Below are 16,112 nucleotides of genomic sequence, written 5' to 3'. Positions count from 1 at the left end.
ATATATCAAATCGTTATTACTTATCAAAAAATAATGATACACTTAAAATTATATGCTATGCAATTTTTATTATTTATTTTTTGCTTAAAGATTAATCCCTAATTTTTCTATGTAATGAGTAAATGCTTAGATCGCCAAAATTTAGGTGTCAACAGAGTTTATGATTGAATTGGCATAATCACAATAGGTTTAGAACTTTTTTGGCAATTCTTCAATGGAATTTTTTTTCTACTCCCCTGTAGACGTAGGTCACACCAACCGAATCGAACTACATATATTTGGTGTCCGATTTATTTTTTTATTCTATTTATTTTACTATTTAATCACATGTTGCAATAGGCAAATATCATTTAGTATGCTTAGTTGATTTGTAGACTCGGTAAAAAAATAATAATAATAACATTTATTCTGAAACACTAGCTCAATGGAAGACCACAAGAATCGAACAAGGAAATGGGCTAAGGTCATCAGTCATTGGTGCCAATCAAGACCTATAGTATTATGTAGCTCTGGGATAAGGTCTTCTGATTCTCTTTCTATCATTCCGTGATTCAAGAGTGGATAGATAGGTAGCTAGTTACTAGTCATGTCATGAAATCACATGCAATAAGTTCAAGATAGGATGGTGTAACTACTGGGAGCAAAAGATGGACCCCCAAATTTAGCTGGAATTGAGTAGTCAATTTGGGGCCCATTTATTGCATTGCCTAAATAATATCCACGTGAAAACAAAACCTCTTCTGTAGCCGATGACTAGGGAGGACACAGAGGCTCTCGCCCACAGCTGACTAGATCATTGTAGAGACCTTACCGACTGGAAATCCAATAGAGAAAAAAACATAAAGAAAAGAAAAGAAAGGAAAAAAAAGAAAAAAAAATTCAGAAAACTTACAAAAAGAATTGCAAAAATTATCAATATTAGCATCGGCTATGCAACGTAGAGTGGCCAACATCCACGTCAGCAATTTTTACCAAAATTAGCCAAAATGACTTTATTAGCAAATCGTGAAAATTTTAATTGTTAAATTGTCTAAATTGAAAGGTTTTGGATTAAATTAGCTAGCCAATAGGTTTATGATTTAATTTTTTTTATACTTTCCCTATGTTTAAGTGTACTTCTGGGAGTTTTTAATATATTAGTACAATATTCTTTGTGAGCTCTTTAAACATTGTGAGAGATACACTAAGTCAACAATGGGTAGATGGGGATTGAACAGAACTTATAAATTCTAAGTTGATTTCGTTGGTCTTCATGGCCACCTCTTTCTGCGTGGACACAGGTCATACATCGTATAATCTCATGATATTCATTCCTCTTCGCTTGTTTTTCTTTTTTTTCCTATGGCAATATAATAACAAATTTATAAGGACTTGCACAATAACTTTTAAGATAGAAGATACAATGGAAAATGATTTTTTTCACCTTCAAGCCAGGCAAACATGTGGCAAACTGCTAAGTAGCTTCATTTTTCTGCTCTGCAAATTCTTGATCGAAGGCCTCTAATCTTTGGAATTGCAAGCTAGCCCCAACGATGATTAATTCAACAATGCACTTTAAAACACTTACAAATATAAGGATTCAAAGTCGAACAATATTTATTTAGTATCGGTCCTAAAAATGATGTCAGCAATATCTAACTCCCGAGCTTTGCTGATTGGTTAAGCTTTCATCCACACAACTTATGGTTCTAAATCCATCAAAAGAAGAGGATGGATACTCGTGCGTAGCGAAAAAAAGGACAAAATAATTAGAAAAATCAGGTTTTCATAACATGACGATTATCTATCGGAATGCTCTCTATAAGAAAGCTCCTGAGGAGCGAGTGATAGCTTCACAATAGGGACAAGGGATAAAGGGAAGAAAATCGAAATGAGTAAGAGTGAGCTGAGGGTCTTGTGGCAGTCTTGATTTGTTCATCCAAAAGAAAATTCTTGGGAGCAAGTGACCAAAGCCTCAATACCCACACACTTCTCAGAACGCAACAATTTAGTATCGGAGCAAACTATGGCAACAGGAGCACTTCTTTCCCGAGCTGCAAGAAGGTATCCACATTCTAGAACTCAATTGCTTTTCGTGTCAAAAGGTTCAAGCAAAGTATACAACTTTTCCGCCACGAACCCTCATGTGCGCTGTTCCTTAATAAGCATGATTCAATGTCATGGAAACTGAAAGACAGTAGTTTGATTTTGCTTGGGCAGCATCAGACGAAGGCTAGCTTGGCCCATTAAGCGAAACTTCTTATCTCAGTTTCTTTGTAATCATAACGTTGTTCTCGATCGATCTTCCCAAAGAAAAACGATATGGAGTTTTTCTTGCACAACTTAGACATTCACATATTGATATAGACACGTATAGATTAAGTTTGAGATGATTATTTTCCTTTTCAGACTAGAGGGAAAGGTGGCAATGATCACTGGTGGGGCGGGTGGCATAGGAGAATCTACCGCGAGGCTCTTCTCAAAGCATGGGGCTAGAGTCATTATAGCTGACATTCGCGACGACTTGGGCGAGTCGGTGTGCAAGGATCTAGGGCCAGAGACTGCATCCTTTGTACATTGTGATGTATCAAGCGAATCCGACGTTGAAAAAGCCATTAACACTGCCGTTGAGAAGCATGGAAAGCTGGACATAATGGTGAACAATGCTGCAACCGGGGAACCAGTCAAAGCCAACATATTGGACAACGACAAAGCCGACTTTGAGAGAGTGGTTAGCGTGAACCTGACGGGTGTTTTTTTAGGGACCAAGCATGCGGCTCGAGCCATGATCCTGTCACGAAGAGGAAGCATCATCAATGTCGGAAGCGTCAGCTCCAGTGTGGGTGGGGTAGCACCCCATGCATACACCAGCTCCAAGCACGGTGTCCTGGGGCTCACAAGGAACGTGGCCGCGGAGCTTGGGCGATACGGAATTCGCGTGAACTGTCTCTCACCTTATTTCATTCTATCACCATTGACAAGGGAGTTTTTCAACGTCGTCCGAAATGGAGGAGTCGGGGTGTATTCTAACTTGGATGGGGTGAGTCTTCAGAAAGAAGATGTAGCGGAGGCTGCCGTGTTTCTGGGGAGTGATGAATCCAAGTACATAAGCGGCCACAATCTGGCAGTGGATGGAGGCTTCACCACCATCAATCCCGCCTTCGGCTTGTTTGCTCGTGCTTAACGAATAACACCTCTTCATTGTTCCCTGCTTGCCTTTCCACTTTGTTCCTTGTGTCGAATAAAAAAAGTCTAGTGATTATCATAATTGTACCCTTCAGCGAGATTGCTTGCTGTGGTTGTCTTTATAATATGTCGTTGGATAGGACGACATCCCTGGAAGGTGGTTTTATTAGCTCCAGAAGTCTCCGTTAACGTCAATAGTGAGACCAATGTAACTGCCCTTCCTGACAAATGAATTTGTTCCCCGGATTCGAATATGATGTAAACACAGGCTTTTGGCCAATTCGAAATTACCAAAAAGGAATTCTAAACCCAATTCAAGCATAAATTTTTTAATTTGATCAATCTAATGTTAAACTTTTTTATGATTTGTCAATACAATCCTAAATCAATTTTGGCTGAAAATCACTAACATGGACACCGGCAGTGCCATGTAAGATGGCTGACACTGACGTGAACAATTTTGAAAAATATATACTTTTTTTTTTCTTTTTCTTTCTTTCTTTTTCCTTGCCAAGTCCAATAAGATTCATCATCCGACCTTGCCGACCACTAGACAAGGGCACCGAAGCCCTTGTCGGTCGCAACCCTTGCTAGGTCTAGGGAGGGCTTGCCCATGGTAGGTGAGGGTCGATTGGCAACCCTCACTAGGCTTAAAAATAAAAAATAAAAGAAAAAGAAATAAAAAATTTTAAAATTCAAAAAATTCTGAAATATTATAAAATTGTTCATGCATTCCATGTTAGACAGCCAATATCCACTTAATGATTTATCGACCAAACTTGGTTAGAAGGCCTACATTAACAAATCAATAAATTATGACTATATTAGTCAAATCGAAAAGTTTAAGACCGAATTAGTACAATTGCAATACGTTTGAGATTTTTTTGGTAATTTGACCTTTTTATAAAGGTGTTCTTTTTTCATTGACAGTTTCATGATAAAAGAAAATATTTTCCGAAAAAACATTTTCAAGGAAAACAATAAGTTATTATTTTTTTGGTGATTAAGGAAAGGTGATTTCCTTCTTGCTAGAGGAAAAGTTATTTTCCCCAATCTAAACTTGTTGTTTTTAGTCAATGAAAAAAATGTAATTGAATTAATTTTTCAGTAATTGAATTAATTTTTCATTATTCAACTACCGAAAAGTTGGGAAATAATTTCTCCAAAAAAGTTTTCCTTTAAACAATGGTTTACATTTGTCGCATCTCGACAAAGATACTTATTTACAATTTGGCTCTCATATTAGTAGCCTTAAATGAACAAGTGACGGTTTTGAAGCAAACCCAATTGCTTAAACTTTTGAATCGCTAACCACCTGGGATTCGCTCCAATGGCCACCCTTCTAACATGGAAGGGGGAGGTGAGGGTTCAAATCCCCACCTTCTCGGGGGATGGGGTGGGAACGCGTAAGTTTCTGGGTTTCGACTCCCACGCCCGAGACAAAAGTCCGAGAGTGAGTGTAGAGTAGGAATAGAGTAGGACCGACAAAAAAAAAAAAAGAACTTTTGAATCGCTCCTCGATAGTAACCTCCCATCTTTACCGAGACTTTACCAGCCTATAATTTCATCCGTAAAATCATAATTTTAAGAGTTGTAACGGCATCATTTTTTTATTTTTTTGGTCGGTAACGACATCATTTATTATATCTAATTGCCGATGCCAATGTGAGCATCCTATCAGCATATTCGTATAGAGATTAGGGAGCTTTAGCCTTTACCATAATATATAGTCTACTTATCAGTGGAAGAGATTTCTCTTGCAACTCATGGAACGAATGGCCACCTAGGGATTAAATCATTTATAATTTTTTTTTTGATAAAATGAAATGGTAATTTGAAAAAGATTAAAGAAAAGATCCAGGGTTGGAATTTTAAAAAAAAAAAATGGTTAAAATAGGTTCGAAAATGTGATGGGCTTGCCGTTGGCACACCAGCCTCATTGGCCGGGCCTGGCCTGGCACGAAAAGGCATCAGGCAAGCAAGCCTAAATTGGTCCATTAGTCAGACCCACTAAGTGTCAGACCGCTATTGACTGTGGAATATGATCAATTTATTTAAAAATTGACTTGCAGTCTGAAATGTCATTTAGTATGCGGATTTTATAAACCAGTCTCAATAAACTTAGCATTTTTCGTGCGTGGTTGCAATGTTGTTAGTGAGATACTGGTCATTATTCACACAGTTTCATCTTTTAAGTGGAGTTTTGGGACTTTTTAATGTATCGATATAGAACTTGGAAGTAATTGAGAGTGTTTTTATAATTATCTGTGAACTCTTTAAACATTGTAAGAGATATGATCAACTTCATTTTTCTGCTCTTGTCGCATATATACAAAGTCAGCTTTCAAATGGGGGTGATGCGACTTCAAATTCTCATGTAGTCGTCCTCATAAGCAGAGTGGATAAATAGCTGCCGACATGTCTTGTCTTGATCAAAAGGCGTCTAGTCTTGGAGTCGCAAGCTAGCTTCAACGATGATTAGTCAACGATGCACTTTAAAACACTTATATATAAGGATTAAAGCTTAAACAATGATTGTTAAGCGTCGGTCCTAAAAAATGATGCCGGCAATATCTTCCCGCGTGCATATAGTATGGAATGGACGTTGCCGATCGTGCAAGCTTTTATTTACACAGGCCTGTGGTTCTAAATGTATCAAAGAAGGGAGAAAGAGGAATTAGATGCATCGAGAAGAAAATGATGTATTTGAGTAAAGCCAAGTCCAACCAGAAAGTTGGGCAGAGCGTGATTCTTGCGCGCAGGGGAAAAAAGAGGACAAAACATTAAGGAAAACGACGTTTTCGTGCCGTGTGGGTTGTCTAGGACAATGCTCTCTTATACGAAAGCTCGTGATGACCGCCAGTGACAGCTTCACAAGGAAGACAGAGAAGAGAGGAGGGAATCGAAATGAGCAAGAGTGAGCTGGCAGTGGTCTTGCAGCTGTCTTGATTTGTTCATCATCCTAATCGGTTGCGAGCGAAGTGATCAAGAGCCACATACTCAGACCACCACAACTTTTTAAGGATATCCTCTTTCTCCCTGGCTGCCGCGTTGGCCTTTTCTTTTAACAATGACCGGTGAGGACATTTTAGGATTTGATTAGTTCTCCAAACGTGGGGCTAAAGTCCTTATAGCCGATACTCGTGAAAACTTAGGCAAGTCGGTGTACAAGGACCTAGGACCTAGGACCAGTGACCATGCTCTTTTCACAATGCGGATGTATCAAGCGAGTCCGACCTCAAAAATGCCATTAACGCTGAAGTTGATGAGCACGTAAAGTTTGATATAATGGTGAACAAGGCTGCGGTTGGTGATGAAGCCAAATCCAACATACTGTACAATGAGAGGGCCGACTTCGAGAGAGTGGTTAGTGTGAACCTGACGGATGTTTTCTTAAGGACCAAGCATTCAGCTCAGGCCCTTATCCCATCGCGAAGAGGAAGCATCATCAATGTAGGAAGTTTCAGCTCAGGCGTGGGCTGGGTTGCGTCCCTTGCGTACACCAGCTCCAAGTACGACATCATGGAGCTCAAAAGGAGTGTGGCCACCGAGCTCGGACACGGGGTTCGCGTGAACTGTCTGTCACTTTGTTTCATTTCAAAACTATTGTCAAGGCACTTCTCCAATAACTCATGGGAATGGAGGATTCCGAGTGTATTCAAACCTACAATGGGCAGCTCTTCAAAAAAGGCATTTAACCGAGGCTGCTTTGTTTTTGGGGAGCTACAAGTCCAAGTACATTAGTGGCCATAATTTAGCAGTGGATGGGGGCTTCACCACCATTAATACCACCTTTGGCTTATGCGCTCGTGCTTAAACTCGATATTACAATCACCGTTTCACTCCTTCGTATCTAAGTTAACAATAACTCTTCACTCAGTAGCTGCGGATCTCGATATCTCAGCAGGCAAATGATCTTCACAGTAAGTCATTTTCTGGCATGTCATCACCGCAAAGCTACACAAAACCTTGACTAACAAAGAGGAACAGGCACGATTGTGCACAGCATTTAAACATATATAATCTGTCATCTTAATGCTCCTGGTATCCAGACAATGATGGGTAGACATTTTCAACCACGCTATCAAATTACTCTCTTCAATTCATTGAAATTTCCGAGTTCAACAATAGTTAATCTGCTGTATTTAAAGTTAAGTCCAACATTGAAGAAGATAGATATTAAGAAGAAGACTCAAAAAACCAACACTTTTTCTACTATGAATAAGAATGAAACCTCATTGCAGAGAAGAGATCACGGCAGATTCAGCTGCCCCATTTTTGCAGTTCTTCAGGATGTCAATCAATTTGAGAAGACACTAATTCCCTGGTAGTTACTTTCTTCTTTTTGTCTTCAGTGTCCTTTCATCTATCTTCTAGACTTTCTCTGTCTGTCAGACAAAATGGTCTGAGTGCCATGTTGTCTAGGATTATTCCCAAACTTCAGGGGCACAATCTGCTGAATATATAATCTCCCAGGAAAGTGCCGTTTATCTTTCGGAAGCATTCGTAGCTGAGGCAACCAAAATGCTACATATTCTCCTTCGGGATCATATGTTTGTGCCTGAGTAATTTTTGAAGTTATACTGAGTCAGAGATTTAAAATACAACTTAAGGCGAAAAGAAAATGCATTTACTAATACAGAGCCCCAACAGTACAGGGGCTCTTACAAAGTAGCCACCATGCTGCCTGAAACACAATAAGCCTCCTCTTACAAGAAATAAATTAACCTCTCCAATCACCACATCCACTATTTAAGCCAAGCCTACAAGGTCAGTGTTTGATAGTTACAAAGGCTTACTAACTTGAAGACTATAAACCAACAAACTAACCATCTAGACTCTCTATAAGCACATTTGTCCCTTCATGTAAAGCAAACAGTTGAAAGAAAAGCATACGCACTTGTTTAGGGATGCTGAAATAACGATCCTCTCTAGGGTCATTCCCAACTCCTGTGCAGAAAGAAAACATACAATGTAATGTAACTATAAACCTAGATAGGTATTACGTCACCAGTAGGAGTTCCATGACTGTGCATCAGAAAGATAAAACTTTTCTTTGAATGAGAATGATAAAACAAGCTGACCATTGGCTAACTGGTCAGTAAAATTAATTATTATCAAGAGAAAGAAAATTCATTATCTATTTCAAATATAATTCATTTGCATTTTCAAAAAAAAAGATAAATTACCCTCCCTCGTGATGCACCAAAGTAACCTCTTTTTTCAGAAGGTGATTGTACATTAGTCTAGCTTATGAGAATTGTAAAATGCAGGAATTAGTCTCCCAACAATGGTTAGCTGGTTTACTTGTAAGTAACAATTTTAGGTCTCCTGGACATTCAAGGAAAACAACAATTTGAAGCACAAAGCATGATCACGAATAAGAACTAGATGCCGAAAAAGAAAGTGTGGAATATGAGCAGCTATATATTGTTAGTTTCAAATTTTAGTCTCCCTTACATACTTTGGTCATCTTTGGGATTTTCTCGATAAAGGTCCTATGAAATCTGCAATAATTCTGTCTGCTAGATCGGAGCTATAATTTATAATTCAAATCAAATTCCGAAATACCATGTCTTAATCCTATTTCTGTAAATATGAGGTCAATTATCCACTTGTCATGCAATATCCACCCAGGAGGTTTCCGTGCAGAGGACAAAAATGCAAGTGCGATAATGTGTCCTTTAGCTTCATAAGATGCTGTACAAGTCATATATCATCACCAAGTTATGGGGAATCAAAATCTTTTCCATTTCATTTCAACGTGTTATATGTGATGTAAGATAGAACTTTCAGAAGAAAAACCGATGAACATGCTAGTGTAATCCCATGATAGAGTTGGAAACCATGCAAAAAGCATACATGATGTTCTGAACTGGAAGCATGAAAATAAGTATCACCTGCACCATACGTCCAATTTCCATAGTTCGAGCAAGGATCATAATCAAGAAGACAGGTCTCAAACCATTCAGCTCCCATACGCCAGTCAAGACCCATGTCACGAACAAGAAATGAACATACAATCTGTTGAATAGACATCACATCCATGAGGTAAAAAACTAATTTTATTACAGACAGGATTTCGCATAGGAAGGGGAAAGAATTTCCATTCATTTTATATTCTGAAAGTTCTGTGTACACTAAATTTTAATGTAAACATGTAAGCAAATATGACTGAGGCTGACCTGTCTTCCTCTGTTCGACATAAATCCAGTGGTTGATAGTTCCTTCATATTTGCATCTATTAGAGGATACCTAAGGAGTTAACAAGCTACATAAGAATTGATACTGCTGAAGAGATTGGACAGAGAAATTAATAGAAGATTAAGCTACTTCAGCAAAACCAAAGTCTTTTGGAATCAAAATGAATTATGATCATTCATTTCCCAGTGCTTAACAGATGCCAATGCCACTTATAAAACCTGTCTCCAAGTGAGAATACATTGGACAAGCAGAATAACAGAAATATGCTATACCCTGTACAGCCATCTTTCCAGCAGTTGAACAGTTTCCCATCTTGGCTCCAGTTTCTCTTCACTTTCCTTGGACCACCTTTAAAGATCGAACTAGGTGATGGAAATGTCCAAAGGCATATAGAGAAACAGTAAACAAAACCGCATGATGTGCATCTACCGAAACAAAATATGTGCTGCTATACTACTAATACGAGGTAGTGAAGCAGTTCTTTCCAAAATGACACAATGTCGCTGTTTAAGGTATATTATGTTTGGAAAGAACCGCGTTTTGGTGGTTATATCACCATGGCACAACTTATTGCATCCTAATACCTAATTTGACTATGCTTTGTATGGTATTTCTATCAAAATCTTCTATTTCCTAAAGACTAAAGTATGATATCCATCTGATGGAATGTTCCGTTTTAATTGAAGAACTAGATCAAGTGTTAACTGCATTGAAGCCCTTACCCAGATGGAAAATGGAATTTCCATATTTGATTGAAAGAAACCTGAAGTAATCCCTCCAAATCAATTCAAACAAGACCCTGAAAGGATGGAAATGATTGGGTAAGCAAAGGAAGGTAAGATTATGCTTGAGAGTTGAATTTTGCTCTTCTCAGTGGAAAGCTTTTTGCCATTAGATAGAACTTCTGAGTGCCTAGCTAGACTTTCATGCTTAAGATTCGTAATTTGATCAACTGTGAAGCTAAAATGGTGACTTACCAGCCTAAGAGGGGAAAAAGTTGGATGTTTTTAACAGAAAAACATGAATCAAACAGAGACAGTTAATTACATAGTAAGTGTTATGTTTGCCAAAAACGAGAGTGAGCATACACATTGCATTTAAGCATCAGTATGCTCATCTGTATATGTGCCTGTGCAGCTTAAACAAAAGAGCAGACACATGCATGAGAGAGAGAGAGAGAGAGACCAATATGTTGAATCATTTGCCACCCTTTCCTTTTCATATCTTTTCACCTACATGTCCAAAAGATAAATAGCTCTCATCAGAATTATCCTTTAATATTACTATGCATACAATAGAGAAAAAAGTCACATTTCTAGCCACCTCTTCACATAAAAGACAGGGAGAAAGGCATCCTGTAGCAAGCCAGGGGGAAAGTTTAGTTGAGTAATCAGCCCCGACCATCCCATTCCTAGTCTTTTTGTAAGTACTTAATAAATCCTACGTGGGAAGCAAGAAGTAACATTTCAAAATATGGCAGCTACTTCAGTGATGACAAAAAACATTATGCTAGACAGATCTACTTAGAATCAAGAAAGGTAAGAGCAACAGAGTAATCTAAGTAATATCTTACCCTTTTCCAGAAGTATTCATGTACTCTGCTCAATGCTGCATTTTCACCCCCAGAAAACTTCATCCCTCTTTTGACCTGCATACAAAGGAAAAGTGGGTTAAGAATATCTGTGTTACTAGAGCTGCATTACTGAATTCAAACTTTGCACAGGTGCAATGAAAAATTTATATGCCAACAAAGTTCACGAAAGATTGAATCGATAACATGCCTGATCTAAGGAAAGCCCAAGCTGCCCAAGTGTAGGAATACAGCCCCAATCACTAGTGGAAGGTGCTGGCCCTAGATATTTCGGAACCTTTATGCAATCTCGGATCCTGCATTTAGATTCGACAGACTGCAATTATCGATTTCATTAGCGCACATGTTTCTTTACGTCTCCAGCACAGCAATTGAAGAGAGGATACATGCCTTGCGGAATTGAGTATACACATCAGGTATATGATCGATACCAAACGGAAGGTCATCAATGTGGTACATAGTACTACCCCACATAAGATGTAACTGTGGGTCCTCCTTGAAGCTGATGCCAGAGGCGTGCCGTGGCTTGGCATCAATCGAAGGATCCGTGCCACTGAGCTCGTTGGATGTAGCTTTGGAAGATAATGCTACTAGCTGCAGACCTTTGCAAACCCGTCTTTCAACATCCAGCTCTTCACTGCAAGTTTCTTTCTGGGCATAAACCTGGAAAGCACAACAAACATGATGTCATTCTCGTTTAGGTGGATCAGAACTTATCTGGGTAGCTGTATAATCGCGAAGGAGTGGGGGAAGGACTTCACCGCATGTGCTCCGAATGTTCTGGCAATGGATGGAAGAATCTCTTCAGGCTTCCCTTGGCGTATAAGCAAGTCAAGACCCCGCTTTACCAAATTCCGTTTCAGGTCCTCCAAACACTCAATTAGAAACTGTGCCCTCAAAGCTGCCAAAAATAGAAGTGACACAACTTCGATCTTTTACCAATCAGAATCACTTTGTAATCACTTAATGTTCCACAAACACAACAATAGCAAAAGGGTAAGCATGCATAGTCATATTGGTAGAAATGCCGAGAGTTATCAATGATAAAGTCAAAGAAGGGGTTTAGATTGGAGAATGGGAAGTGCATATGAACTCGGCTTTTGTTGGTGCAGGGAAAGAGAGAGGAGAGATAAAAGACGATGATATTTTACCGCCAGTCTTGGGGAAGCCAAAGTAATGGGTGGTGGCGAAGTGGCGGGGGTCAAGGCAATAAACGGGCAAGACGAGCTCAGAGGAACACCAGGCCTGGAACAAAACCTCGTTGTCCAACACCCTCAGATCGTTCCTGAACCACACGATCACCGTCCCTCGGCCCTTCCTCTTCGCGTCATTGTTACTGCGGGAGTATCTGTGCATGGTCTCGTCCGCAATTCGCTCCATTTCGAGGGCGTTCAGTGCAGGGACGTGGAAAAGTTTTGCCGATGCGGGCATGGGTTCGGTATGTTCAGAGGCAGAAGAAGAAGAAGAAGAAGCCATAGCCATTGCCGTTGGGGAACGAAGACAAAGCTTGGATCTTGATGCGTTGAGGAGGCGTCTCAGTCTGAGACTGGGACGGAGTGGTGAGGCTGGTGATCGAAACAGGGCCATGCCGTTTCCTCTTTCGTTCCACGTGCCCCAACTCCCCACCTATCAATGAGCTCAGAGAGAGAGAGAGAGAGAGAGAGAGAGAGATACGGACATTGACACGTAGGCACGCATCTTTGTCGTGACGTGGTCGTTTGTTATCCACTGACAATGTTAGCGGTTCGCCGCCGAGTGAGTGAAGGTCGCTACTCGTTGGGCGAAAAGAACCAACTGTTTTCCTAAGGTGAACCAGACACAAAATGCAGTAAAAACCCAAAAAATTGATTAACGTGCACTGTCCTTTTATTAAAGGAAGATGCTATATCTATATTTTAGATCGACTTATCAATACAAGGAATATGTTTATGCAAGGCCGCCCATTACACTCGGTGTGAATCCTAAACAATAAGGATTTGGGCTGCCTCTTGCACATGAAAAGGAACCATGTCAAACCATGTTGTCTGGCGCTTCATGCCTCACTATTTCCCGCTAACTGCCACGGAAACCTATTTCGAATTCAAACATAATCAAAAGATTTCTCCGTAGATCAACACATAACAAGCGATCCTGCGAAACGGAAACCAAGTGGATGCTTTGCAATAGAACAAAGCTGGTTGGTCCATTATATTTCACGACATATTATAAAAGTCGACTCAATTAGATTCCAACTACATTCTACATTCAGCTTTGTCAACCAGCGAGTCGCCCAACCAGTATGTCCTTAAAATTGGCTGCGAAAGGCGAACAAAACAAAGCATGGAAGGCAGTTCTACAGCTCCATGCACTCTGTCGAGCGTTTCTTTCTCTGTATGTACGTTCCTGCAGAAGATGAACCCTACACCCAAATTCGTGAGATTGCAGAGGTGCTGGTACGAAACTACAAGTTGTAGTAAACCACTGACAGGTCCAGCTTTGAGAATGGTGCACTACCTTAAGTCTATGAAATCGACATAGATGTGAGAAATTAAGAATGCATAGGATGTGCTGAACATAAAAAGTCCACTCCCCACATAAGTAACAACCTCAGATACGCAGGTGGAATGGCTAGTGATGATACTTTTGCCCCTTCAGGATTGTCCATGACCTGAAAATGCAAGAAGAAAGCATTAATTGTTTACCGTGAGCGACCAACATGGTCAGAGCATGATCAACATTCAGATGACGGCTTGCCTTTATGGTAACATTACGAGTGTGTAGATCGCAGGTGTCATTTTACCCAATAACCATGACTCCACCAACTGTTAGGGCCGTACTCTTGAACTATCCTACCATTGCTAAATTGAAAGAAACAAGAATTTCTGAATTCTTCTGACCCACGAGCAACAAGTGAAGGAACATGGTTGCTCCATATATAAAAAGTGAGTTAGAGCATGCACCCCTATGCAAAAAGAGACAGTAGATACACCTCAGCATGAATTTTATCATCCATCAGGTCAAATGGCAGGTTAATTCTTATCTGGGGATATTTGTGATGGAAGTTTCACCACTATCCATTATCAGAAGAGTAATTAAGTAATGTTCGGTAACCAAAAAGGTACGGTTGTCGAACATCGAACAACTCACTTTATGTTAATCTTTAAATACATATTGGTTTTGGTGCTCCAAGCTTGGTGAATATTCTTTTGTCAATGAAATTCAGCAAGGTACCCTATGACAGACATTAATTTGAAATTTAATAGAGAAGGTTAATCCTAAGGTCCAATAGCTTATGGAAACATGACTTTGCTCTGGTAGTTCTTGCAAATAACCTGTAGAGTTGTTCCATCAGCACAACAAGTGCAATTTGGTGATTCAAGACCAGGGAAGATAACTTGATTGATATGTTGGCACGTTCTCTCAATTTTGGTCCATGACCATAAGGTCCACCGATGCAAAATGATAGCTTTGAAGCTCCCTAAAATATCAAAAGGAGAGATGACTCCAAGTAAGTTTCATTCATGCCAGAATCAAACATACTAACATCTCTGTAATGATGATGATGATATAAAGCGAAAGAAAGAGCTTAGAAGAAAAATGCAACAGTCTTCCATGGGACTCTCTAATTCATAGCAATGCATGTCGTGTCATAGAGAACCTAAGGTATATAAGATACATACTACACATAGTAACGATCGATAGAATTTTCTACCATCTGTTCCAATTGGGACTGTATGATGATAGTAATATTGCTATAAAGAACTTGTGGATGTGAAGTGGAGCAGGAATTCATACCTTATCTGCAGCACCACCAATCAACTCAGCCATCTCCTCTGACTCAATGTCTATCCCCTGCTCATCCAACAGCACGACCTGAAAAAGAAAAAGAATCACATAAATTCTGCCTTCTGATTTTCATCATCAGTTGTATGCAGCCATAAGTAAGCTGAATGCAGACATTTCACTAAACGCATATCTTGCTGTTCTGACACCACAACCAGGCTGCACTCAAACACGCGTAGAGTGCGACAAAAAATCACATACAGAAAATGAGCAGCTGTTCCCTTATGGAAGGCAGGTTTTTTTCGGGGAATTCGGTCATTCCTGCTTTAACAGAATGATTAGGAACTGTGAATTGGCTCCGAGTCAAAACAAGAGTAATACCCAATCATCAGGTTTAATAAGATTCATGACTGCCACATCTTCATCGACAATTTGAGCCTGCTTCTCACTGCAAAAGGGCTAACTCTGTGATTGACCAGTGTGCACAGCACACTAATTCCAAAAGGAACTTCTTTTAGGAAAGATCTCGGGATTGCGAAACGTGGGGAAGTGGGAAAGAGGGTGGGGAGGGCGACCCACCGTGCATTTCTAGGGTTGGAGCGAACTTGGACATCCTCGACGGCGCAATAACGTCGGAGCTTGGAGGTGTACTCGTCCACTAGTAGCTGCACCGCAGGCGATCTCTTCTTGCCCACGGTGAATACTCGTATCGGAAGCGCTCTCTGTCCCACACCAATCGATTCAAACCACTCAGCAATCTCTTCAAGATGCGATTCGGTGGAACAAAAAGGTGAGATGAGAGTGAAAAATTCAGAATTTGGAGAGAGAGTGAGGGAAGACTACCACAGACTGACCAGTGTAGTTACATCTTCCAGTTCCACCTGAAAGCCAGACACAGTTTCAATCTCGTTTCCCACATGGGGGTCTCCTCAAAATGGTCGCTTTATGTTCCCAAACGACAGGAACTCAGAGAGACAGAGACAGAGACAGGAACCTGCGGAAGGAATGGAGTTCGTCGCGAAGAGACGGACGGAGAGCGAGACAGCCATTTCCATGTTCTAGGGTGAGAGACAGCGGGGCATCATTATCGTCGCGAAAGTACAGAAATGAGGTAACATAACATGTCCGTTAAAAAGGGGAAGACGACCCTTTCTCTCTTTCTTACATATCTCTCTAATAAAGGATAATGAACACCTAAATCCTTTAGTGTTAAAACTTGACATGCAGGATACTTAAACATCAAGAGTTAAAAGAAAAAGTAAACTTAAGTCTCAAAATGGATCAATTAATTGCTAATGACAAGAAAATCCAACCAAAATGTTGACGTTGTGTTTTCTCGCCGAGACAAGTGTACAACAATGTCATTTTACACGCTGATATGATTAGATAA

At 40.0% G+C, this 16,112-nt stretch overlaps 4 protein-coding genes across 16 annotated transcripts; 2 read left to right on the top strand and 2 right to left on the bottom strand.

Moving 5' to 3' along the window:
- The first annotated feature begins 1,810 nt into the window (after positions 1-1,810).
- On the top strand, positions 1,811-3,417 carry LOC104438369 (secoisolariciresinol dehydrogenase). Its single transcript, XM_010051491.3, has 2 exons — positions 1,811-2,043; positions 2,389-3,417. Exons 1-2 carry the CDS (start codon positions 2,006-2,008, stop codon positions 3,161-3,163), a joined length of 813 nt encoding a protein of 270 aa, XP_010049793.2. The 5' UTR covers positions 1,811-2,005; the 3' UTR covers positions 3,164-3,417.
- Positions 3,418-6,453: 3,036 nt separating this feature from the next.
- LOC104440431 (secoisolariciresinol dehydrogenase-like) lies at positions 6,454-6,982 on the top strand. Its single transcript, XM_010053359.2, has 2 exons — positions 6,454-6,742; positions 6,843-6,982. Exons 1-2 carry the CDS (start codon positions 6,454-6,456, stop codon positions 6,980-6,982), a joined length of 429 nt encoding a protein of 142 aa, XP_010051661.1.
- Positions 6,983-7,228: 246 nt separating this feature from the next.
- Positions 7,229-12,691, bottom strand: LOC104438372 (cryptochrome DASH, chloroplastic/mitochondrial). 4 transcript variants are annotated; one of them, XM_039310139.1, is made up of 13 exons: positions 12,112-12,691; positions 11,722-11,861; positions 11,351-11,623; positions 11,151-11,276; positions 10,943-11,017; positions 10,693-10,809; positions 10,555-10,601; positions 10,092-10,168; positions 9,642-9,717; positions 9,351-9,420; positions 9,066-9,192; positions 8,066-8,115; positions 7,229-7,726 (listed from the first exon to the last, which is right to left on the bottom strand). In XM_039310139.1, exons 1-13 carry the CDS (start codon positions 12,545-12,547, stop codon positions 7,532-7,534), a joined length of 1,809 nt encoding a protein of 602 aa, XP_039166073.1. In that variant the 5' UTR covers positions 12,548-12,691; the 3' UTR covers positions 7,229-7,531. The 4 variants fall into 4 exon arrangements, with proteins under 4 accessions (XP_039166073.1, XP_010049806.2, XP_039166075.1 ...); XM_010051504.3 differs by having other exon boundaries at positions 9,066-9,189; XM_039310141.1 differs by lacking the exon at positions 8,066-8,115.
- A 404-nt stretch (positions 12,692-13,095) lies between these two features.
- On the bottom strand, positions 13,096-15,859 carry LOC104438370 (putative RNA methyltransferase At5g10620). 10 transcript variants are annotated; one of them, XM_010051500.3, is made up of 8 exons: positions 15,717-15,859; positions 15,577-15,603; positions 15,302-15,482; positions 15,104-15,170; positions 14,735-14,812; positions 14,272-14,417; positions 13,546-13,607; positions 13,204-13,342 (listed from the first exon to the last, which is right to left on the bottom strand). In XM_010051500.3, the coding sequence occupies exons 1-7, from the start codon at positions 15,775-15,777 to the stop codon at positions 13,568-13,570; spliced, it is 600 nt and encodes a 199-aa protein (XP_010049802.1). In that variant the 5' UTR covers positions 15,778-15,859; the 3' UTR covers positions 13,204-13,342; positions 13,546-13,567. The 10 variants fall into 10 exon arrangements, 8 of the variants coding, with proteins under 8 accessions (XP_039166076.1, XP_010049798.2, XP_010049797.2 ...); XR_005549831.1 differs by having other exon boundaries at positions 13,212-13,342; positions 13,454-13,607; XR_005549830.1 differs by having other exon boundaries at positions 13,217-13,358; positions 13,454-13,607.
- Positions 15,860-16,112: the final 253 nt, after the last annotated feature.

This window comes from Eucalyptus grandis, chromosome 3, assembly GCF_016545825.1.
Source record: "Eucalyptus grandis isolate ANBG69807.140 chromosome 3, ASM1654582v1, whole genome shotgun sequence".
In the NCBI taxonomy this organism is placed as follows: Eukaryota; Viridiplantae; Streptophyta; class Magnoliopsida; order Myrtales; family Myrtaceae; genus Eucalyptus; species Eucalyptus grandis.
This window is presented reverse-complemented; position numbering and strand designations above follow the sequence as displayed.